We start from the raw sequence: 26,049 nt of genomic DNA on the forward strand, positions 1-26,049 counted from the left end.
CCGCTTTTGTCGATCGGGGCACGGTGAATGGCCACGCGGATTGGGAAATGTCGGTTAGACGTCTGCCAGCGACGGGTGCTCGATCAGCCGCTTACACCCTGTCCTTTCAACGGATGAATTCCGACTTTCTTGCCCCGGCCGGAGTAAATGCCCTCGTTCCCTCTTTTCCCGGCCGAGTATCTTTTTCATTTCACCGCCTTGAAACTCGCGCCGGGACGAGATCGAGTGAAATCGAGAGTTAGCGATCGCTTTTCATCCCCCATTACTCGCGCTTTGTGGACCGATCTGCTTTAGGATTGCACGCGAGTGCATGCTACCGTGATTGCAGATGGTCGGTGCGCCGAAATGTGTGGACCTCGTAAATCCAATAATCAAGGGAAACACTCTTGATACCCGTGCGCATCCGTTTAGCTGCATCGATATCTAAATACCGCGTGTGGATTCCAATCTTCGCTGATGCAATACGTGCGCGCTGCCGTGTTCATTTAATTATCCCTCGGCATCAGAAATGCATTCGTTCATAAACGCTCGCGGTCACGGGCGAAACGAGCGCTCGGCGTTATACGGGCGCTCGTAGAATTCACGGATTCAATAGCATTCCAAGTTTAATTACTTTATGAAACATTTCGCGCCGGCTCTCAGGTGGCGCCGCCTTTGATAGCTGAAATGCAAACACGGATAATATATCGGATGAGGTGTACGGCCCGCGTAAGAAAGACAAGTGGTGTGCAACAGCCTTTTTCGGTAGACACAGCCGAAAACGTACCCGCTCCCAACGGTGTCGTCGACAAATACCCCGGGGGCTTCTCGTTAACGTTCTGCCGCGCCCGTCGCCCTCTGTACACGACGAATATTTGCGAAATCTCGATTGCAGTTCGCGAACGCTGTTTGTTCGTCTCAGAGTAACTCTTGTTACGTGTTCACGAGGGATACGAGGGTTGCTTGGAGATATGTATTTCATGGGTGGTTCGATCATATGCTACTGGCCCATATCAGGTTCCGAAGCTGTACCACAAATTACAGAGCATCCTCAACTTCGACCAAGACACTTGATCCTCCCCACGACGCAGCAAAGCTTATTTCCCGCGGTGGAAATTTCTCGAAACGAGCTGCTCGCGATGAACGCCACTGGAACGGTCCTTCCAGCAAATGAAATTACATCCCCGCTATCCGGCCGAGTTCCGTGCCGACGGGAAATAAGAAACGAGGTTGGCCACTCGCGCGGTACAACAATTACGCGACAATTATCGGACAACGCAATTACCAGACGCACACTGGCCACCGGACGTTAGTACACGGGCGATAATGTGCCTGCACGGTGCACCCCCGTGGAGATAGGGCAGGGTGAATAAGCATCGGCGGGAGGGAGGGCGGCTAGAAGTCGGGGGGCAAAGTAACGAGTCAGGCCGCGGAGAGGGTGCCGCGAGTGGAGAGGAGCAGTCGAGCGGAGCGCTTGTTTCGCGGCGGTCCGCGCAAAGCTCGCGGCAGAGCGTACCGGCGCTTCTACTCCGCGTGCTCTCTGATCGGTCGCAGGAGGGGCGAGCGAAGAGGAGCCGCGCTAGTCAGTCGGCGGCGAGACTCCGCGTGCGACGCGTCGTTGATGGTGATTCCTTCCTACCCTCTGGAAAGGAGAGGCGCGTATTTTTCAACCCGCCGGTCGCGAACGCGCCACGTGTCAACTCGTCCGCGAGAAACAGAGATGCAAGAGTGGCCCTCGTGTGATCTCATTGTGGCTGTGCAAACGATAATTCCGGAGTGTGCTCGACCAACGACTCCGAGTTTCCACTTACCCGTCGATCGTATTCGTTTACGAGCGGTTTACGACGTTTCGACGGCCGATAAACACGGTAGATCGATCTCGTTACGTCGCGGATGTTAGGCCTCCGTGTAACATTTTATTCGATCGACTCGGTCGGAGCAGGGACCGATGCACGACCGCGACAAAAATATCCGCGAAAAATCTCGGCAGCCGGCCAAGCGGCCTCGAGAGATCGCTATAGCTTTTTGGGGGGACGATTTTGATAAGATAATTTGAAGGGGTGCCCGTGCCCGGTTTCGGCGGGGGGTGATAAATGCGCGCGACCAGATTATCCTCGCCTTTTTTCCTATTCCCTCTGAGTGGTGCTTTCTCGCTGTTCCATTCGGGGATTTTCAACCGTTTTAATTCACCGTTATTGCATTAGCATTGCGAGCTCATAGGATGCTTTTAGCCACACTGTCGAGCCGCGTTTTATGAGAAGTGACTTACTCGCGGGGTTGGGGTGGATTCTCTCCCGCTTTCATGATGGATGAAGGAGAGTTCGCGGAGGAATAACGCCCACGTGAAAAGTGAAATGTTCGGTCACTGATTGGCAAAGGGATCTAATTCGAATTACGTTAATTCACGCAAGGATTGAGTCTATTAATGGTATATTAAAGGAGAGGAAGACCCGCCTCTGAAGATTTACCTTCTCCGTCTCCCTCGTGCAAAGATCTACGTCCCTCAAAGGCACCGTGGACGTTACTTTACGTGTCCAAAGCATCGCTGCGGATCTAAGGTCGCGAAGAAAGAGAATCTTAGAGCACAGTGAGTCGAGTCAACTCTTAAAATCGCGGGAAAACAGTCGGCGTCATGTATACTCAAGGTGCTAAGGGAAAAACAAGCGTATGAAAAGTTGATACCCCCCGCGGCCAGAAATGCAGTGTGGATTTTTGCGCCCGCTGTCGACGCCGACAGTTAAACGAGCGTTTTTGTTTCGGCGCTGGGGAAAAGATTAACGGCCAGGGTAAATAGTTTACGTGTAACGCGATAAAGTACCCTCTGGGGCTCGTGGTTTCCTCAACAGTCCAATCGGAGAGGACGTATCACTCGGTCTGTCGCCAGCAATTAACGGATAGCGAACAATCGCGCGACGGGCTCGACAAAGAAGAGTGTCTGATCAAGTGTTTCGTTGAACGGGTAACCAAGCGTCACAACGCAATTGTAATCGATTCCGTTACGAAAGCCCTCGAGAGCCGCGCCGCCAGCTGGGGAAAAAATACGAGCAGTGAATCTCCCCAAATCGATTAACGAAGCTAATTGCTCCTAAAGAACGAACCACCTTTCAGAGACCCGCGGTGCGATGGCGGTGAAGAGATAACCCGTGAAAAGAACAGGCTTATCGGTTTTCAATTTAACCCGGTGCTTTAACAATTTCCCTCGCACCCGCCGCGAGGAGTGTTCAATATTCGATCGTCAATGACATCGGCGATATACTTGGATTCTCTCATACTGCCCCATAAAATTCTGCCTCCTATCCCGTCACACTGTATCCCTCTCGCTGTTTTGTTTACGCGCTTTCATCGAGCACGGCCCCGCGTACCTTACTCGTAAATCATTCCACCCCATTCTTCCTCCCTCTGTTCGCGTCGCCCGCGAGATATCGCGGCCCCGCGAAAATATTCGTCACGTTCAGATAACGGACTAGCCGGGTCGAAACGCGGGGGCGGACGATACTGGTCCGATCGAATCGTCGTCGAGAGATTCGCGGAGGCGCAACATCCCCGTGGTGTGCAGATGCTCGCGATTAATTTCGCGTGCCTTTGTCCCAGACAATTTGTACGGAAAATCTGTCGACACCTATTTCAGACGGCACACTTGGTCGCGCGCTGAATTAAACTCCCAGGCGATTATCATCCGTGGGAGAGTGTTTCGCGAGTGAATGACGAGTGATAGGGATAACTAAGGTCAAGAGCTCGGAAGAGTACCGGCCACTCCACCGTGGCGCGATTCGCTTGTACATGCGTGTGTCTGTGCGCGGGTGTGCGGTGACAGAAGCAACAAGGAGCAAGCGACAGGAGGAGACACGCGTCCGTGGAAGCTGGGAGGAACGTTAAATGAATGTTGTTGCAAGGGGCGGCTGTGATCGTGAGAGTAGAATCGGTGCACGGCGGGATCGGCCGATTTCAATTCATAAATGTGCGAGAGGAGGAGCCTACAATGGTGGCTCGGCTCCCGCAACAAGTTCTGCTGCTGCTCGTACTCGGTGAGTGGAACGCCCGTGTGTCCATATTCTAAATTTAGGTGGACGCCAGAGCCGGCCCGAGACTCAGCTTCCGGCCCACGTATTTGGAGGAAACAGAGCTTCTACCCTTGACGGTCATGCTCGGTCCTTAAACGCCCGCTACTACGAGGCCTTTTCCGCGGTGCACGGGGAACGTGCCACTGCTACCTGTTACGCACGCGGCTAGAGAAAGTGGAGAAGCGGAGAGGCTTCCGTCGTTTCTTGTTACAGAGCTTTGCGACATTGACGGGATCCCGTTTTTCCCACCTGGCGAAAGTCTGCAGTAGCTATTTGTAACGCTGTCACCGTCGCGTTTCAAGTAATAGATTTATCGCCATCGACCATCGAAGGTAGAAGCTCCGCTGTTGATTTACCTCCCAGGGAAAGTTTGTTGAAGTACCTACTTCAAATCCATTTTATCCTCGAGATATACGAACTCTTGTTCTATAGAATCGTCGGATTCTCCTTAGAAAAGTCAATTAACCTTTGCTCCGCTGCACAGTGGTTCGAGTATGCTACATGCTAGCTGGACAAAATTATTTTTTCGCGGTATTGGGTTTGTATGGGTTTCAAATTGTTAGAAACAAACCTGATTCGTATCACAGTTTATTATTTCACTAAACATATCAATAAAATAAAAATCTGAATAATTCAATAAAGGAAAAAGAACAAAATGACAGTAGGTATTGTGCTTTAACTATAATTATTATCAGTTATAACATTATGATTATTCCTGTAATTTCTGAGTTTTCACATGATCGGTCTGCAAAAATTTGCAAAATTATGATTTGTGAATTGTTTTCGAGTGTGACGCTCGGCAGGAGAGATAGCACAGCTGTTATATTTCAGACTCTATACGTATTACGCCACAAAAGGGAACAAAAAAGACCAAATGTGTGCTAATATAGCATAATTTGTTGGGGCAATAAAGACGTATTATTATTATTATTATTATTATAGAATATCTATAACTATAAGTGTGCCTTATAACTATTAATTTCTTGTTAATTACTTTACATTACTGAAATATAACAACTGTGCTATCTCTCCTGCCGAGCGTCGCACTCGAAAACAATTCACAAAATATAGTTTTGCAAATTTTTGCAGATCGATCAAATGATTAAAAAAAACTAGAAAGTCTCTACTTTACGTACATTCAGCCCTTGTTGCGTGGAACGACGTGGAATATATAGTAAACACTGTTTTAATAGTCATTTTAGGTGAGTCAACTGTGGCTCGAAATTTTTTTAAAATTCCACAGAAAACTCAGAAATTACAGGAACAAACATAACGTTAAAACTGATAATTATAGTTAAAGTACAATACTGTCGTTTTGTTCTTTTTCCTTTATTGAATTAGTCATATTTTTATGTTATTGATATTTTTAATGAAATAATAAACTGTGATACGAATCAGGTTTGTTTCTAACAGTTTGAACCCCATATAAACCCAATACCCGGAAGAAATAATTTTGTCCAGCTAGCATGTAGTATACTCGAACTACTGTGCACTATCTCGAAAGGGGATAGGTATAAATTCCATGGAAAGTCCCTTTGATTTTTCGACCTTTCCTCGCATTTTTCGTGACACGGGGTCTAATCCTATTTCAATTTCAATCGGACGGTTGTTCAGCCGCGCGGGACAAAGGGATTTTCGCGACTTTAATTGACTGGCTTATCGATCGACAACGCTGGTAATCGGAATTTCCATCAGGATGTTTGTCAAATCGAGCTAATTGCCGACCCTGTCAATGGTGGCCCCTGCCGCTTCTGATTTCTGTCAATTCGGAATCCCGATATATCGATCGGGGCCCCCCCGGTGCGTTGACAAAAATCCCCGCCAATCAATTTCACTCGTGAACGCGGGGGGTGGGCTTGTCAAGCTGCGCGTATAATCGAGACGTTTCGCGCGATCAATTACATTGTCCCCTGTCAGGGTGCTCGATTGCGCTTTCAGGCCGACTCAGACTGGAACAATTTGCATTGTCCCCGGTGAAGCAAAGTGTAAACTACCGGGAGCTTTTAATGACGCGGATTCCTGTCCTCTCTGGGACAATGGGGGCCGTCTCGCTCTTAAAGCAAACGATAGGGATCGGCCAAGTTCCACGCTCAACTTTGACCGAGCGTATTTTAATGTCCTTACCGTGTTCTCGACGCGTAGTGTTTGTACTGGAATTTCCCAGCCGTGTAGCGGACCACTTTGACTTTAAAAGTGTACAACCTTCTTATTCCGATCGAGTCGGCAGCTCGGGGGGGGAGGTAGTCTCCTCGTTCGAGTTGATTCATCCCACCCCCAAGGTGGGGGCGCGAAGCGAAGTTTAATTAAGCAGGATTATTCGCGAATAAAGTTTCATTAAGGAAGATCACGAAAGGTCGACGTTGCTCAGGCGCTGTTAAGCAGAAACACGAGATCATAAGTTGACTGTGAAGGCGGCACGTCATAAATGCGATCTGGGGGGAAATCGAGCGACGAAAAGTGGAATAACAGTTTAGGAAACGAAGGCAAATATCCTGAGAAGCTTTCGATTCGTCCGCGGCCAACGAAGCATGCCTACGCGAAAGCGCAGCATCCTTCAGTCACGCCTGGTGTGTATCCGCAAAAGAGCTCTCAAAGAATTCCACCCTGTTTAAAGAAATTCCACTCATCTAGTCTGCATCAAAGCATCGATACGTCGGTCCGTAAAACGAGACTATTTCTATTCCAGAGCAGGTCGGTTGAAAGAAGTCTGCTTCCTTGAGAAGCAATCTGCTTCCGCTTTCGCGTAATATGGCGGTAGAATTCGTCGCCTGGTCGCAGTGGAATTCCAGTTGATCAGTTGCGGAGCATGTTCCTCGTTCGAAACACTTTGTTCGTGGCTCGTTCTCAGCTTTTCCAAGACGAACGCGGTACAGTTTAGTCGTTACAGCGTCGGTTTTACCCTAGACTTCAAGGAACAAAGTGGGTCGCTTTAAACAGCCTTCGAGGTGGCTGAATTTATCCACTATTGTGATGAAACGACACCACTTAGGCTTTTACGCAGCGCCTAGTGTTCCTCTGACTGGTTCAGCGAAATTTTCTGTAGAGCCTGTTTCGATTATTCTCACAGGCGTCGGCAGAATTTCACCAACGGCTCACAAAGGGACGTCAAACGCAGCGGGGGTAATCGGATTTCGTTTAGTAACGGATCACGTGCTCCTTGAGGCGGGTTCTGTCCCGCCATGCATCAGCCACTCGACGTACATGACCTCCTACATTTTTCATAACGAATCGTGATTACGTTTGATTGATTATTGTGTCCGCCAGGTCGGTGGTTGCGGCAGGGCCGTAAATCTCACTGGGAATCGTGAATCGCGAGAAGCCGCAATTTCAATGTCGGGATCTTTCGCGGATTCCCTGACGAATTGCGAGCCACCAGGAACGAACGTTCCGTGGATGCTTTGGCGGTGCAAAGTAGAATCAGCTGGTGTCTCGCTGAGGCTAATCTCGACAGGTGATTACCAGCAGGAAGTTGCGCTACCCTCGACCATCGAACACGCAACACGATTACCGTCGACTACTCGCGTAGCAGTGGAAAATCAATTTGCTACCCGGGGGGGGGGGGAGAGGGATTCTCTAATAATTCAATCGAGGCGGAGTCCTCTCGTCAGCCTCGGCTATTCTCACCAGCGTGGACTTGGGTAGTTTTACGATATTCTTGGCCAGTCCGAACCTCCTCATCCGTCTCTCTGCATCTCCTCTGAGCCCTTCACACGCAACACGCTTAAAACCCTCTTTCCGTTCGCTGCCAGCTAAGCACATTATCAGCTTGCAGCTTCGTTACAGCTCGACATTTCCATCTCTGGCACAGGGCGGGCGCTCCTCTTTGTTTCTGCTCGGATCGTGGGAAGCCGAGGAAACGTTGCCGGATAGCTGGCGAATCGCGCGCACGGCGTTTCGGAAATTCCCACACCCGCGGAAACTTTCTTTCGCGGACTTCGTTGCGGAGCCAGCGATTCCCCGCGCGACGTTTCCCGACCAATTCCTCCCCAAGCCTCCTCCATTCGAATACTTCGTTACTTTTAGTTGGGAAAACGAGTTTTTCGCCGAAACTCTTAAAATCTATGAATCTCGGTGGAGAGGATGAGTCGGGGGAGTTATCGGTGTTCGCGTCGATTCGGTGCGAAACGCCCGTTTCCTCGGACGCCACCGACGTCGTTGCATTTTTCCTCTGACACCGCCGGCGCACGTCGACGTCAGCGTCGCCCCTAAACGCTGTCGGCGACGTGAGGCATTTCAATATAGCGCGAAAGTGAATCTCGCCGCACAAAGGGCGGTTCTGCGCGCGAACTTACCAGCTACGGTAATAACGCGTTTACCGCGGGACTCTGTAGCGAGCAGAGGTGCGGGGGATACAGGAAGCTCGTTGCACGCCCCGTTCTTCCGGTAGCCGGTGGAAAAAGCGGCGCAAGGTATCCACCCTGACAGGACGTCCGCGTTACGATGTCACCGGGCCGCTTCTCGGCCTTACTGGATTACAAACGGATCGAGTTATCGCGGGGGAGGAACGGAGGAACTGTAGAATTCGCTGGCCGCCCAATTACGCCCGACGGAGTAATATTTGCAGCGGGAGGGGCTTAGGTAATTGTCGACTTCGTAAATTTAATATCGCGAGGGAAAAGCTTGATAAAGCCGGTGATCAGCGCCGGTCAAAGGTGCAAGGAAAACTCGAAGCTGCTCCACGAGGGGCTGCCTGTCAGGCTTTTATTAAAGTCAATATATCGCGCGGTCAATTTGCAGCTCTAATTGGCGATAACAGTCGCCATCGCTGTCACTGTGAAGATACTCGATCGCAAATTTCTGGCTACGCGGTGTCTGGCGTGAATCGAATTTACGGGCTCGCTGATTGCCAGAGCACTCGATGGATCGTCGATATTGGCGCACCGTCTCCCGTGATGAATTTTCAGATTAAAATTTCGGGATGCGCATAGAATGCCGCGAGAACTATCATTTCGAAAGTTCGCGACGGGTCTGAAACATAGTTTCGAAAAAACATAAAAAATTTTACTTTGAAGCACGAAAAAATTCAACCGTGTATCACCGCCATCTCTGAAATGGCAGCGACTTGTAGTTAGGCATCTTTGGGCATGCATTAGTGTTGCTACAAAGTGAAAATACTTTCGTCGTGGGAAGATTCTTTATCTTTTAAGTAATTGCAATGTAAGTACCTTTCAATACGTGTCCCTTTCATCCCACCTCTCCCCTACTCAACGGATTATGTAATAAACTGTGTAACTCTACTCTGTGGAATAATACCCGAATAAGAACAACACGGTAAACCGCTTGTGATCATAAGTTCCCTCTGGAAAGGTACCAATGCGCAGCGCATAAACGGACAACAAGGTACAGAGCATTAGATAACCATCGAAAACATGTTGAAACGCTCTGAGCACGGTGTTGTTTTTCACAACAGCCACGCGTGCATGCTCTTGTTTATGAAATGCATAAACACGGCTGTTGCAACACGTTGCCTAATAGTACTCGAAGGGATTCTGCGCCTAAAGGGATTACGTGCCGTTCAAATTTTAAGAGGGTGGACGGTGGAGGGATGAAACAAGTTCCTGAGAGCAGGAGTACTTTCCGTATGGGGGAAGGAACAATTTTCCCCAGGATATATGATCGAGTCCCCCATATTTCCGTACAGGGATACGGGCGCTGCGGTTCCGCAGCGTCGGCAGGAGATAAAACCCTGACGATTAATAGGCACCCGTCGTTTTCGCCGCCTTTTTGTCCCGCGACCGAGTTATCGCTACCTCGCTGGTCCCTGCAATCGAATATTCGGCGACGGAGCGCGGAAGATCGCAGTACCAGTGACTGGTAAACAAAAATACGGCTCCTCCTTGCTCGAATACATTTCGCGATATTTGTGCGCGGGGCCCAACCAGTGGAAGTCGATAGTTGACGAAAGCGCGCGGAAAGTTCGCGGAACCTCTGAATAGAATTGGGTTCTAGGAGGATTCCGAGGACGCGTACCTTTGATTCGCGAGTACCTCGGGGTCTCGAGCGTCGTCTGAGATGTGTCGATCACTAAACTCCGAAATAAGTGACAACGAAGTGCCTGTACGCGATTCCAAATCCAATAACGATGCAGATTTCCCGGCACTCGGGGATAAATCGGTAGCTCACCGGCGATGTAGCGAGACGGGACAAAGTGTGTGCTCGAGCGCGAGCGGAACTACCGAACGAAAATTCCACGCCGAGGAACGCGGAAATAGTAGAAAATCGGTTAATTAAATTTGCTGCCGCGCCAATATCAATGAAGACAGACTTCAATTAATTGTACGGGGAGGCGTTCATCGGTGAAATTGAATTTCGCTGAGGCCCACAGAAACGCCGTCGTTTCCAACTCGCTTTTCTCCCGGCTGCCAGTAAGTATGGCTGCCAGCGTCGTAGAACCCCGTCAACCTGCAGCCACCATTCTCCTCCTTCAATTATGTATTTACATTGCCTGAAAGGGTTCCACTCTCTGCCGAATGTGTGGCACTCGGGGCTGAAGGCATAAGCCGAAACTGCTTTGCGACAAGCACACGGCCGACTCAACGAAAAGGAGCGGCATTAGTTGCTTGCCATTCGAAACGACACGAGGATTTAAAGCGCGAGCTTAAACGGTGGATGGCACGGAGCAAAAAGAAGGGGGCTTTCTACCCCTCCCTCTATAAATATTCTGGTATTCTCCATCGACACAGCTCGTTTCGCTTGTTACGATACGTGCATCGCAGGGGGAGGAGCGCACGAATGTTCGTGAGATGGAATCTGCGGCGTCGCGAACTTTTTTAACTGGTAATCGTAAAAATTTAACGAAGAGGGTCAAAGGTAGAAGATTACAAGGTGGAAAGAGAAAAGTAACCGTCAAACTTCTGAAGCACGTAGTAGTCGTCAAAGCAAATTGAAAAGTCTGTTCGAAGAGGGGATGAAACAAATTAACTCCTTCGGATGTAATACGTTTACGAGTTTGTTCAGGCTCAGTGCAGATCCATCCAGGCTCTGTTGAACTTTCTGTTGTTCAGTTAGAAACAGGACACTCGATAGTATTCCCTAAAGTAAATTTGTGAACCTTCGATAATTCCCTGCTACATCCTCCTACGTTTCCGTAGCAGCTGGTTCGCGAACTCCATAATATATAAGCACGCTCGGAAAGTTTAGGGGCAGTCCAGGGAGTATGAATAATAACACGGCAAAAAAGCAGTCGCAGGGGGTGAATGGAACCGAGCGAAAGTGACGAAGACTTGCCACGAGAAAGAGTTGCCCGAGGCCGAAGGGGAGGACCGTGTGCCAGGGATGCTTACAGGGGTAAGGAGTATTTGAAGTGCATAAACGAGTCTCGAGGAAAATTTAAGCCCCGTGGCTGCCGGGCAATTTCAAAGAAATACGGGCTTGGACCATGGCCCTTTGCGGATGTCGAGTGCATGAGAGGGCTGCAAGTGGATTTCCGTGGCAGCAGACATCCTGAAGAATGAGGCACTTGTAAACATCCTCGGGGGTGACGCGAATGGACCATCGCGGCGAAACGTCCGCCCGAACAGGCGTTTAATTCCATCAGGCTGAAAGCTCGCGGGCCGAATTAATTCCCTATTCGCGAGCAAATAGTAATAAAACTTTTCGCTATCCCGTGCATGAATATTCGATCGGTTATCGGGAATAACTAAATTATTACATTCCTGTGCATTTCGCGGCGAGATAGCACGCTACAGTGAACTCTCGGTCCTTTCGATCCATCCGGGCAGAAATTTTACACTGAGTAGCGCGGCGGGAATGAAGTCTAGTCTGCCAGGGTTCACTTTACTGCAAAGTACTTCCCGTATGTGGTCCCATGGCGTGACCCTTCGGTTAGGGGAACGCGCAGATAGCGGTCCACGAGACGAAGAGGCTTCACCCGCGTCGTGCCTTGTTTTCCACGATTCCTCGGTCGATTCCCCGCATTCAGCGACTCGTGACGCGCCCCCGACGAAATTGACCGTCTTAAAATACCGGCTGCGTGTCCCGTCTCTCGGAGCGAGCGAGCGAAGGGCTCGCGATTTGGCCGCGAGCACAGGCGGGTACACGGCTCGTACGCGAGTTAATGATATTAATACATCAACCTACATTCACGGTTGCGCGCTGCTCGCCCCGTCGGACGCTGAAGGGAAAGAGACGAAGGTTACGGTGCGCGTTTTGTTAATAAACCGCTCTAGACGCAGCGCGTCTCGAATTGACCCAATTCCCCGAGATTTCTGGCAGCCGATTTCACGGCGCGTCGTGCGCTCTCTCGGACGGTAGAACATCCAGGCGTCGTCCAGGCGATCCACGATTTTAAGGGAACCGCCGCCACCCTTTCTTTCCCGCAATCGAGCGCCAAGAATCGGCCGCTGGTGTCCGAGGAGTATCGATCCCCTCGCCCGGACTACGTCTCGTTTGCATGCAAATTCGCGATACGTCCGGTTGCGCCTCCGCGAGCGGAATCGCGTCTCGCTTTCAATCTCGCGACGGGCGCTGGGCCGACTGCAAGTGTCGCGGGCCGGATCGAATGCAAATTACCGCGATCGAGTTTACTTTATTCAACTCCCGGGGACAGATGTTGGAACGAGGGATTGCTGACGAAGTTACGAAACGCCACGTGCATTACACATCCGCACTGCTCAGCTGTTGAATTCGCCGGTCCGCTCGCATCTTCGGATTTACATCTCGTCTCTCGTACGACTCAAAGGCTCTCGCGTTTTCGGTGCACCGCGTGCCTCGGCGTTCGACGTACGCGCAGAATGGAAAGTTAACGCTGAGAGTGCCGAGCAAGGAAGGGCCCTCGGAGCGAAGAAGAACTAAATGCCCATTCTGAACGCATTTCGACTCGACGGCCATACTTCAGCTAGGCATCGTCGCCCCTCGACAATGGCATTCCCCGTGAGATTGAACGCAGCTCAGACGTGCCGAATGTTTCGTTACGAGCTTGGTTATGTGCACACGCGCGGCCGTGATCAGTCTCCGGCGACAGACTCTAAATTCGAAGTTGTTTACCAGCCGCTGAAGACGGGCTGCCCGTGGAGCCGACGACCGCCGGTGAATTCGTTGAATGTCGCCCCCTGTGGAGCTTCTATTTCCAGGCAGTTTCCGCGTTTCGGCCGAGAATGCGGGAGCGTTCGCCGGCGATTTTTGGGAACGCCACGCTGGACGGGACGTGACGAGGAGCAGGGAGGACAGGGCAAACATTCGCGCGGACATAATTCTCGGGAAGAAAAGGCGACGGTTTAAGTTAACTGGAGAACTGGGGCACGGGCGCGGAAGATAATAAGAGAAACGACCGAGAGAAATTGCGGGCGAGGAGGATGGTAGGGTGGTAGCAGCGGTAGGGAGCGAGATGGAAAAACCCGGGAGGAAAACAGGAGAAACATCCGAAGCGAGCCCGAGGTTACCGTGAACGCGGAGGTGAACAGCGGAACGGAAGAGGATAAAGTGGCAGTTACTTTGCGAAGAAATGGGAACGCTGATGCGGTTAAATATCGTTACAGTCAAATTAACAGCTTTACGAGCCGCCCCCCTGCCTTCTGCTCCGAGCTGAAGCACGCTGATGCAGTTTCCGCTAAGCGTTCGACTTTTTCTTTCCGCGCTCCAGGAGCCAACCCCTATTCTAAGGTCGCTACTCGATAGCCGAGGGTTCGGAAGTGTGACATTATGTCTAAGCGACTCGAATATTCGCCACTAATTCCACTGTTCCCTCCGCTGTCGCGTGTCCCCCCGCCCCCCAGCAATCAATACAACCGAGTGCAGGAAATCGTCACGCGGAGCGCTTGAAAAACGCCGGCCGTTAAGGTGATTGAATTTCCGTCGCGATCGAGCCGATCCTCGCAGCGCTCGCGGGCGTTGATCCATCTTGTCAAAAATGAAATCCATCTTTCCCCGTCAGACACGACGAGCCGTAACGGCTGGTAAGCAGAAAGCCCGGCATGAAAATCGAGTCCACCGAACTTGCTCCATTACCACCGGGGAACGTTTTTGCCTGGACGTGCGCGCGTCAACGTTCGCGCTCGCCGCGGCTCGTTTGTCAGCGCGAAGTTTTGACAGTTCCAGTCATTCCGGTGTACCCGGCGGCGAAGTAAAATCTGTACAAAGTGAAACAGGTAGGATGGAAGAGCCACGGGGATGGCGGGAAGGCAAACAATCTGGGAAAAACTGGCGGGAAAGGTGCAAATATTTAAAGAACGAAATGGCGGAGAGGGTGACGGCAGGGGATGGTGAACGAAATCGATAGATTGGAGCGACCCGATGCACGGGCAAGTCACGACTGCTGGTAGATCGTATTTCTCCCCGGGCAGGTGAAAAAGAAGAGAGACTTCATTGGCGCTGAACGAATAAAAATGCTTGATCGGTGCAACGGCGTGACTTGGACGCAGAGCGGCTCTGTTAACCGAGGACTTTAATAACCCATTCCCAACCCGTGGCCTCTGCTCGCGCAGGTTCTTCCCCTTTAAAATACATTCTGTCAAAAAAGTACCGGGAATTGGTCAATGAAACGCAAAATATGTATTATTCATCCAAATTTATTGTATCGTCTTCGAAGTAGGCCCCTATCGAAATAATACACTTATGCCAACGAAGAACCCAGTCATCAAAACATTTTTTGAACGCATTTTTTGGAATCAACTTCAGTGCTCGCCGCGAATTCTCTTTTATGTCATCTATCGACTGAAAACGGGTGCCTCGAAGTGGTAATTTCAGATTTGGAAAAAGAAAAAAGTCGGCCGGAGCCATATCAGGGGAATACGGTGGCTGCTCGATAAGATTTCTTGAGTTTTTGGCCAGAAATTCGTTCACGATAATAGCCTTGTGAGATGGTGCGTTATCGTGGTGCAAAATCCATGAGTTTTCTTTCCACAAATCTGGTCTTTTTCGACGAATTTGCTCTCCCAAACGCCGCATAATGCTCAGGTAATATTCTTTGTTTACTGTCTCACCTTGTGGCAAGAATTCCGAGTGCACAACACCGCGGTAATCGAAAAAAAAACTGTCAACATCACCTTCACTTTTGATCGACTTTGACGTGCTTTTTTCGGTTTCGACTCAATTGGAAAGCGCCATTCCGAAGCTTGTTGACTGGTTTGCATGTCAAACTCGTAAACCCATGTCTCATCACCAGTTACAATGGGTTTTATGAATGTGGGGTCGGAATTGACTCGTTCTATCATGTCTTCAGCGACCCTAACGCGATTGGGTTTTTGCAGAAAATTCAGGTCATTCGGCACTAGTCGAGCGGCAACGCGTTTCATGCCCAAACAATCGTTTAAAATCGTACGAATTGATTCGCGAGACACAGAAATATCGGTGGCTATCTCTCTCAGGCTTAAACGACGATTTCCAGCCACCATTTCCTTTACTTTAGCGATGCGAAGTTCAGTCGAAGACGTTGATGGAGTAATGATTGAGCAATCAGTTGCAGCGTAAAAAAAAGATACGTGTTCTCTATAATTTGTGTATTCCTGGGTGGAGACACATGTCCTAAACAGCAATTAGAATTTGAAGCGGGGCAAAGTGCGAAGCAAAGTCCACGCGTAGAATAATTGGTCTGAACGCTATGATCCTCGCTTTTATCGCACCGGTGCTTTTCGACTGCAGCCGTTTAGCCATTGAACTTTTGCTGGTGTTTTAATGTACAATCGTGGCCGTGGCTGCGGGGAACAATACCCATTAGCATAACAACCCATTATCATATGTCAGGCAAATTCGTGGTGTGTGTATCGATCGGCCGACACTTTCTCTACGCTTTCGGTCCAGCCTGCTCTCTCCTCTCTTGGGAATTTACGATCCACCGATAAAAGGGCCGAACAAAAACCAGCCCGTCGTTTACGCCGCCAACGACGAACCGTTATTGCACGGCACATAATTAAATTCTCATAATCCGCACGCATCGTCCCGTGAAACGTTGCTGGTCCATTCGTTTGGCGCCATACCTCCTCCGTTCCACGGGCTTTCTTCTGCTTCCACGTGATTCATACGCGACTCCCCTGCTGGTATTACGCTTCGTAAGAGAAATCCCAGAGGAGGAGGAAAAAGGAGAAGGACCTCGTTGCCCTCTTTGCATGTCCCTCCTCGTCTGCAACGCGTTTTGTGCAAACTCTCGCAATTTTTGTGCTCCAGACACTCCCTAGGCACTCCCGGGGCGAAGAGGTTTTACAAGATGCGCCAGACAGAGATTCGTCCGATCTCGTCGCAATTTACAGCGATGATATGTGTAGCAGGGCCGCGTGGCCATTCGTCCCAACCAGGATATCCGGACGCGGCGGAACTGGAGCGCATTCCTTTGGCCCGCGCGAAACGTATACGAGCATAATAGCCGCGTTCACCGTGAACTTACGATTATGCTCGTGGCTGTAAAATTTCAAGGAATCCCGCCGCGAGATTCCGACGGATTACTCACGGCACGTCGCGCTTGAAACGCGTGCCACCTCGCTCCGCCGGCCCATTGTTCGCTGGAACATCGCGATGAAAGACAGCGTCAGGGATCGATCGTTTTCCGCTTCCTGCCCGCTAAATAACTGTTACTGCGCGGTTTCCCCGCGAAATTAAAAGCTGGCCGGCTCGCTCGCCGCATCGCCGCGATGGAGAATGAAATTCGATAGTAACGCGCCCCTTTGCTTTCGGCACGTTCGAATCATTTACTCCGCGGACTCTGTTCGCTGCAGCTGACGGCCTGACAGTTTCACACGCAACACGCGTGTAACAAACGGCGCGCCCGAAGCGTTGCCCGCTGAAAAATTCAATAATGACGCGTCGACGGCTATCCTCTTTCCCCCTCGACGCGTTACAATTACATATATCACCCCGGGCGGTATCCCGCGCGCACGCCGATGTCCGGCCAAGGGCGCGCTGATTCCACTTGCAGCGTCAGTGGGACGCTACTAGTCGCCAGCTATACTACTTCTTTTGCGGTCAGACTCGATTTTCGCTTCTACGGGCGGGCGTAGCGCTGCCTCCTCGTCGCCAGACGCTCCACCACTCCGCCTTGGCCGAGTGCTCAACGAGCTCTCTCACATCCAAACACTTCGCTGCTTCCTCCGCGATCAGATACATTATACTCCGCCACTTGATCCGTTACTACGCCCTGTCCCACTATTTTTATAGACAGACACTCGATTAACGTTCCATCGGTCAAATATTTTATCATCCCCTTCACGGCTCGGATAGCTTATTACTTCCCTGTTGACAATCCTTCCTCCAAAGCTAATCTGCGTTTAACTCCCATTCCTCGTTACGCTGTTCGCGCAGGCTGGTCCCAGGGTGGAACGTTTATCACGTGTTTATACGACCTGGGCTAAAGGCGAAGGATACAAGGGGCAGCGTCGGACGGGGTCGTGAAAAATACGAAGGCTGGCGAAGGATGTTACGAGCGTAAGCGTAATCGGATTACGCTGGTAATCAAGAATCAGGCATCGATCGAGCACTGGAGGAGGCCCGCGGGAAGCTTGCCACTAGACAGGACCAAGGTTCTCGCAGGCCACGACACGCGGCTCTCGAAATCCCCTCGAGCGACTCGGCGTACGTGAGCGGGATAAAGGATCAGCCTCGTTTAGGGCACGCGACTCGCCCGCGACAACGGACCGTGAAATCTTATTAGCCGAAAAAAACGCGGCACGTCGTCGATGGGCGCCGGATGAAAAATCCCGGGATAAGATAAGGCGCGATCGAGCTTCAGCCAAGGTGAAACGAAGGCTGCGAGCCGTCTTTGTTCGCCCTCGAGGGGCCGGCGTCCATCTTAAAGCGGACGGGCTTGGAGATCGGGACGAGCGAGAACAATTACGGGGCGGCGATGGCCAACGTGGCTTTCCAGTTTCGCCGGGGGGAAGTTCACGAGCTCTGCCGCAAGTTCCGAGATGCTACCGGAAGCTGCGGCCTCGGAAAACTGCTGGATGCCGGTCCGCCTCGCTTCCGCTAACTTGCTTCACGAGTTGCGAGCGCTTCCCTTTATTTACGAGACCAACTGCCCTGTTTTCTTGTTTTCTTTTTCGCGCAGCTTCTCTCGCGTGGAGCGTGGATGGTGCAGCGTCCGCGCCGAGGCAGGGAGATTGGAGCGAGTAATTGACAGTTCCGCGATATCATCCGCGTCCGTTTCATTTTTTGGACGGCCGCGTGACCAAGTAACGACTTAATTAAAATTGTAATTAGCCCTGGGACTTGGCATTAAAAAGAGAGGAACGAGGCGGAATATAATCGTACACAGTAATTCCCGTCGATGTACGCGCACGCGGTGCCCGAAGCTGGGCGATACGCTCGCGCGAACCCGTTTTTATCGAGCGGCAGCTGACAGAGCTCTGCTTCGTATCCAGCGTAAATGGCGACGCGCGTCCAGCCAGGCAGAAACAGGCGCAGACGTTCATGTTGATCCAACGAGTCACGAATAAACGCCGCCTGTCACGATATCGGTCCCCGGGAATACCGTCGAGCGGGATATCTCGCGGCCAGAGTCCGTTTGCACTCTCGGAAGTCGGCTGAAGCCAGATTGCGGGCTGGATGGACGTTGACGGCGTCTCTAGACTGCCCGCTATCGCTGATCGGGCCGAAGGCTTTAACCTAGTTAGAGAAACCTTCCCACACTTCCCACCGAAAGACAATATAATTGGGTTCCTCTGGTTCTCGTGGATCCTATTAAGACGCCGAGGAGTCGACAAAGGGGGCATTGTGAAGTTCCTGTTTGCAGAAGGATCTTAATAGCTGGCTCAATAATACCCTTGATATTTGCCTAACTGTGGACGTGGCAAACTTTTCCTGCGTGAAGACTAAGGGCCATTAAACACGCTAAGCCAGGTCGTGGCTTCCAAGGAAAACTGGCGATCACGACATTTCCCAAGCAGGAAATTGATGAGAGAGGGTCGCGAGGATTGAGTCTCGGCACAGAGTGACCAGCAGAAGAAACCATCTACCTCCACAGTTATTTACGCTCATTTTTTTTATAACAAAGACGCATTGCTTAGTCCCCTGTGTTTAGCAAGGATGACTTCTCGACTTCGGTAGCCACATGCGCGTGAAGTTACTAAATTCCCTTAGAATTTCAAGCTCGTCCGTAGACAGTAACAGCCGCCGACGACTCTCGCGAGCAAATATTGCGAGTTCCCCGAGGCTGGCCGCGAATTAAGAGCAAACGGTGGCGGGAAAGAAGGCAAACAAATTGGACGAAGCGTCCCGCTGGAAAGCTGCCCGGAACAACCGCTACTGAACACCGCTGCGAGTCTTTATTTACACGCGCAAACTCACGCCGGGTTTCGAAGGAAGCCACAAGATAACCGCCGTGGTGGTCGCGCCGAGATGCTATTGTAAGAGTTTCGAAGCGCTCGGCGCCGCACGGTTGGCGAAACAACTTTAATTTGCTTACACGGACTGGGCCAACGGCGATGCCGCGCTCCATTATCAGGAAGCTGATAATAGAGAAGTTTAGAAACGTCCCACTGCCGTTCGGCTGGATTGGAGGAACTAGTTGAAGGTGTACAATTTTTTTAAATCTCTTGCGAGTTTTGGAGAAAGCAGCAAAGTCGTCGCGGGGGAGGTGAACGAACTTGCGCGAACGTGCAACTGTAGTTTCTTCAAATTTTTTCTGGCGGTTGAGAAGATGGGCCCCCGGTGCTCTCCGTTTCGATTATTAAGCCCCCGTTTCGCGGAGCTTTAACTCGGGAGGAGGAGTTCACGCGCGAACCGCGAAAGGGGCTCTTCCACGGCTTGCGCCGTGCCTGTGTCTGGCATTATCCGCAAACATTCTTTCCTCCTCGACCTTAAATCCTTTCCACTCGCCCAGGCTTGCGCATGTAGGTTAGTCAGATAAGTCGGGACGTCTACACTGGTGGTGAGACGTGGACAACGGAGCCGAGGCATCTTGCTCTATCTCGAATATAGCCTTTCAACGGTGAATAGCGTTCTAATCTGCTGTAAACACGGCCCGGAGTCCTCTTAAGCGTAATACGCGCTCCACGTCCATTCTGACGCGGCGAGGGGCAGGCGAAAATTTGCGAAATGCTCGTGCCGCTCGGTCGGATTAGTCGACACGCGATCCCATAAACGTCAGTCCGCAAATGTCTGCCCCTCTAAACTCGCCGCGTTTACCCTCTTTCGGCGCGCCCCATCCTCCTCGGGGGCTTAGGCCAGGCGACGTCGCCTACGCTCCACGGATAGAACGTGTCGCCCTCAGAGAGACACGGGGGATGCAATGGGCGATAAGAGCAGGTCGAATAATCTCGCGTGAAAGCTGCTGAGGCGTGTAAAATAATTTCTCGCGAATGGGGTTAACTGTTTGTGGACCGGAGTGTAGTTTTCACTGGGAATGTGTGCCTTCGTTGGAGGACATTGCCGTCCCGACGCTGAACAGCGAGACCGTGCGGCCACGAGGATATTCTCTGACGCGGTGAAATTTCCGACGCCTGCTAGTTTCAGATGCAGATTCGAAGAGTTTCATCGATGTGTTACGGAAATAATGCGATTACGAAACACACACGAACTCAAATTGCCACGTGTGCGCCGCGTTCCTGATCAGTAGAACGAGGCAGCTTTGATCAGACGGTGCGCGACTATATCAATTGCAACTAAACAGGCGGCCGCCGCGAAATCCTCTTTCATCATGAATATTTCAGGAAGTCTGGGTGGTAGAGGGACACCGTACAATTTCCTATCCCATCCACGAGCTCCATTTTAATATTTTTCCCGGTGGAAAACTGTCTCCTGGAAGCGGCGCGTAACGCGAGTCACGTTCGTGGCCGATTAAAATCGGAGTAGCCCGCCATCGCGCGATCGTCCCACCACCGCTATTTCATCCCCTGGCGTGGCGTGCATCGGCGATTCTAGACCAACCGCGGCGAAAAAACTCGCACCCCATTAGCGGCGTCTCGTGTTCCTACGGATGACCATCGAATTATCGGGCTCCGTCTACCACCTGTCGGGCGGGGCGTCTCATTAAATCGGACGCGTGAGCGTGCTTTCTCGCGGGAAATTCCATGGGAATCGACGCCGTGTCTGAGGGGTTCTGCTTCTTCTATTTTCGTTGCGCGTCGCTCGCCCCAGGGGGAGGAAACACGGCGCCCAGCCACGGAAGCGAAACAGATCCGTGGCCAAATTGCTAATTACCGAAACGCGACGGGCATTATTAACGAGTGGTTCGAGCTGCTTTCGTTTCCCCCTATCGATTCCCCAATTTTATTCCGCTGCTCGGTGGATGCGCCCAGAAATTCAACGCGTGGAAGCGCGTTTCGACTGCTCATACCTGGCAGCTGAATAGAAGCTGAATGAAATAATGCGAGATAATTTGGCTCCGCGTAATTCGTGAAACGTTATATCGAAAAGGCCGATCTGCTTAAATCGCATAAATTATCGAGGAAATCAGAATGCCGTTATTCGATACGATTCCGAATAGGATCCCACGCGAATGGAACAGACAGTGGCGAATTCGGCGGAGACGTCAAGGAGATATCGCAGTGGACTTGGAAGAAACACGGAGAAAAACGGGAGACTTTTTCTGTCTCGAATATTCATCTTCCTCTTCGAATGGATCGCGCTTCAATCGATTGACACGTCTCGGAGGGGCGTTATTTGCACCGAACACCCTCCGACGAGGGCGATAAAAATCGATACGCGCGGAGACAAGCAAATTGAACAGAAGGTGCCAAGGCAGGGAGCCGATCCGGAATATACGATCAAGGTGGCGCAGTCTCGGCCAAGTTTCCAGAAACAATACGCGCGATCCAGGTGACGCTGATAACGGAGAAGTTATGCGGAAGCGCTCCATGCCGGCACACCCCGGTATCCGCGAGTCATCAGATTTACGTACACGGTGCTACTTGATCCCTTGAACACTGAACAACCAACTTCTCAGGTTCTCGTAGTCGAATACCTTAATAGGGTAGTCGATAGCAGAAGTACGGGATCCTCCCTCGTTCTTCGGGAGGTTCGATCGCTTAGAATCGCATCCCCCAGCGAGCAGAGGGGCGTTTTTCAAGCGAAATAAAGTCAACGTGCCGAGAATCCCCGATGTCAGCGGGCTGCGCTGCCAACTCGAGCCCGGCTGTGAAATATCGCGAGGCAGGCGGCTACGTCGTAATTAACTTCTCGATTACGCCCCTTGAATTAACGAAGGCCGCTTGCGCTCGAGCAAATGGAAAAATTTCGCGGAAAGTATCGAAAGTTTCCGCCCCCGCGGCAAAATTCCCACCGTGTTCTTTTCCATGCAGAGCGTTCGCCGAGCAGCTTCGATCTAGTTTCGCAGAAGCTCGAAAGTTACGGCCGATGCGGAAATTAGCATCTTGCGTCGCTTGTGCTCGAACTCCTGGTGACGGTGCCGCCGTTCCCGCTGATCCATGCGAACCTCTGGAATTGACCGACGAGCAACCATAATTAATCCACCGACGCGTAGGATAGAACGGGAACGCGACCGCGGAGACAAGCGCGAGTTTGGCGCGAAATATTGAATAACAGTGGCGAGGAGGAATGACAAAAGGAGAGATAGCGCTTCCCGCAGAAGTTTACCAGAAACGTCATAAATGGGCGGCTTGCGCGTTTCGAAAAAAAGAGCGAGAGCCATGGTCCATTAATCGCGCTTAAAAACACTTCATTGTGGCAATGACAAAAGGGTCTTATCACATCAGCCTGAAACGTTTCTGTCTCTATTACCGCGCAGAAACTCCTGGCTCGGAACAACCGTTGGACAGATACAACACAAACAGGGCGTTGTTAAAAAACAAACTCTCTTTTAGTTGCCGCTTGTTTCCACTTCAATCCGGCGGAGTGCTTTCGCTAGAATATTAGAATATATAAATCCTTGAAAAACTTACTTTTTATGCACCGGAGCGTTGCCTCAGAAAACATACTCTCTTCCTTCCCGAGGCACATCGAACACTCTACGGCTACTATAATAGTCTTAATCGACTTCTAATAACTTCGAAACGGTACTGTAACTCTGTTGACTTCGTTAATAATTCCTATAATTCCTTAAATACTCTGCTCTGACTGCCGTTCGTAGTTCCCGTGCCCCTTAACTTTTACTATTATGTTTGCTGCTGTTATTATTATTATAATTTTTTATATCTAGTTTGTGACTATCGTTAATGGTTCTTTTGCGCTTACTTCTCCGCTTTTGTTTCTTTTCATTATTTTTCTTTTGTACTTTATAATTGTTTGTTCTATGCTTGTGTGACTGCGATTTCAACCGACTCGCACCTCGCACGGTATCAAACGCGATCATTGTATAAAAGCATACGCAGTATTCTTCCGTTATCTAACTTTCCTTGAAAATGGTCACAACCACTGACCGAAACGTTGGAATTTGATAATTCTCAAAATTGCACAATAGCTTTTATTTAATTACTTAATTGACCGAACCAGTGCGCCGAAATCATCTCTTCTAATTAGAACAATTTTTACGGTCGAAATTCAAATTATATTATGCGATTTGTACTTTTTACAACAAAGGTATTATCCCGTTGATATACTTAAATCAGTGGAGAGTATTCTTCGCAATTTCGTCCACGTTAACCTTATAAGGGTACCTATCCAGTGTTTGAAGACATCGCGAAATCCCTGGCACATCTCCGCTTTTATAGACGGTATCGTGTCATACATCCGAATTGACGTAGGCAGTGACCTCATGGGACTCCAACGAAGTCAGACCCCCGCTGCACTGCTTTCACGAGAAACATGAAGCTGGGTGAAGCTTTTAAGTATAAATTCTCTATAGTGTTGGCTACTAGCTGCATGAATGAATTTTACATCGAGCGTCCCTTGACCAGTGCGACTCTCCACTCGCGAGGCGCACAGTGGCGAAACGACATGAAAGAGGGAACCGCGTCCCCTATGGGGACGCAAGTCGCACGTTTCGACGTTACTGCCAAAATTGCTGGAGCACCAGGTTGCCTCGTGCTGTTTGCTCGTTAATTAGTGCCGCAGGGCCGCGCTACTCCGTCGAAACTCCAAACGAAAGTTCCCGTATCCTCTCGAGACAGGGCGCTTTACATCTGGCCTAGTATTACGCCCCTGATAAGACGGCCGCTGCTGCGCTAACGTCTTCTGCAGCGGGAACAGCTGCTGCGGCGGCTTTACAGCCTCCACATTCGCGAAAGACCCCTCGAATTCGCGGGAGAAAAATTCTGACGCGAGTCGAACGCTTCTCATGCTGAACCTCACGTACGCAATAGATTCTATTTTCATACGCAGCGTCAACGTTGACAGTTTCGTCAGGCTCTTATTCAGCCCCTGTCCCTCCCCTGCACCCAGGATAATAGGATTCACGTCGCAACACGGTGAGCACGGGCGAAAGCTTGACGGCTCGCAGCGGTTCGCGTCAATTTTACAAGCCTCGGGAAACATTTTGCAATACCACGTGCAGGCTACTGCTTGAACGTCCTTTAACGGAATCCCCGAGTTACGGTAATAGCCGCGCCACAATGCATCAGCTAATTTGCCATTGAGGCGGGTAGCTGCATCTGCCACGTGTCCTACAATCTCGAAACACAGCCCTGCAGGGCCGTACCATACCGAGAGTAATTCAGATCACTCTGAATGGTGAACTTGAAAGTAATCCGGGGTTCGTCAGCTTCATCGTGCATTCAGGAGCGGGCACTATATTTCCATGGCATCGGCGGTAACTCAGCCCCTCGCTCGCCCTTCACTTTCCACCCTTCTTGCTTCCTCGCCCTTCGACTCGCCACCCTTATAAAGTGAGCAAAGTTGGTACATAATGCATGTCTCGTTAGGGGGGCTGCCTATGCGCGCGATGAATAAGAAGGCCACGGGACGACGACGACGACGACGACGACGACGACGACTACGAGCCCCTTTTCTCTCTTCAGTTTCTCAAACGGGCTCGGCAACTCTCGGCAAGAAGTAGTTCCCCAGCAAAAGGACCGGGGACTCGGCGCGGCGACAGGGTCACGAGTTTCACGAGTGGATTTCTCCTCGTGGCTGTTGAAACTTGCCAGGGGAGAACACGATAATCAGAAGCGAACGCGACGATAATGGGCCAGCGAGAATGCCGCATGATTGATGGATGGGAACACGTGCACGTGTTACCTGCCGACCTGTGCCATTGTGACGTATTGGAATTCAGGGGGTAGGTTTAGCGCGCGTACAGTCAAGGTGCACGCGTAATTAATCGTCCGAGGCGGTGTTTTTGCTACCGCGAAATAGATCATCCACTGGCAGCATTCAAAGAGATTTACTACGGGAGTGTCGGTGAAAGACGTTCACGGTGGGACACGGCGGGCGGAATCCATTCCCTCCGAAGTCCCTTCCGCTCTTTAATTTTAAAAGATTCTTGCCTGCACCGGCGAACACCGCGGAGACAGTAACGGGAAGCTGGTGGCTCGTAAACCCAGGCACGAGACAGAAAAGAGGCGGTGTAATGTGTGTGGTTTGTTTAGTAAGCACCCTCCTCTTCCCATACCCCGGCGAACATCGAGCGTTCTATCATCGCCACGGTTTACTTCTTATATTCTCCGGATGCGCGGAGAGGAACTTTCCACATTTTATATCCGACATTTTTCATTCAATTCCGAGGTTGATTCTTCCGCCGCGTCCTTGGAGCGTGGGGAATCATACGAAAGGTTAAATCTGAAAAGTTGACGGGAGCCTCGATCCATTTTCTCCCCGTAAATTCCACGGAGTCTCTATTTTAACCACTTTAACCAGCGAGTATCGGGGAAGGAGTGGAATATCAATAAGCACGGGTAAAATAATCATTTTACCCGGGTCTCGGGTGCAGCATCGGCGACCCCAATTTTGCGTCAGCATTTATCGAATTTAATATCTGAGTAATCGAAGCGACACGACCACGATCTTTCCGGATAGGTAACAGAAAATCGAATCTCGCGTTGTATCGCTACTTCTCTTCCCTGCCCGCCCCCTATCCACCACGAATCGTCTTTTAATTTCCTCCCAGACTGTGCTACTCGTCGATTTTTCTTCAAACGAGACGAGAGGAAGTAAGGGGTGATGGAGTGTTTCCGCTTCGTTGTTTCTAGCTGCGTTCGCAGCGAACATTAACCGACTTCTTCTCGCTCGTTTCGCCCTATTACGTATTCGA

General features: G+C 50.7%; 1 protein-coding gene across 1 annotated transcript in view; it reads left to right on the forward strand.

The window, feature by feature from the left end:
• Positions 1–1,468: 1,468 nt before the first annotated feature.
• The window catches only part of Neto (Neuropilin and tolloid-like), a 77,782-nt gene continuing 53,201 nt past the window's right edge, over positions 1,469–26,049 (forward strand). The window contains exons 1-2 of the mRNA XM_076816866.1: positions 1,469–1,847; positions 3,608–4,004. Coding sequence (XP_076672981.1) covers positions 3,860–4,004 — 145 coding nt within the window. The 5' untranslated portion in view covers positions 1,469–1,847; positions 3,608–3,859. The remainder of the gene's footprint in view (positions 1,848–3,607; positions 4,005–26,049) is intronic.

This window comes from Andrena cerasifolii, chromosome 7 (assembly GCF_050908995.1).
Source record: "Andrena cerasifolii isolate SP2316 chromosome 7, iyAndCera1_principal, whole genome shotgun sequence".
Lineage (NCBI taxonomy): Eukaryota > Metazoa > Arthropoda > Insecta > Hymenoptera > Andrenidae > Andrena > Andrena cerasifolii.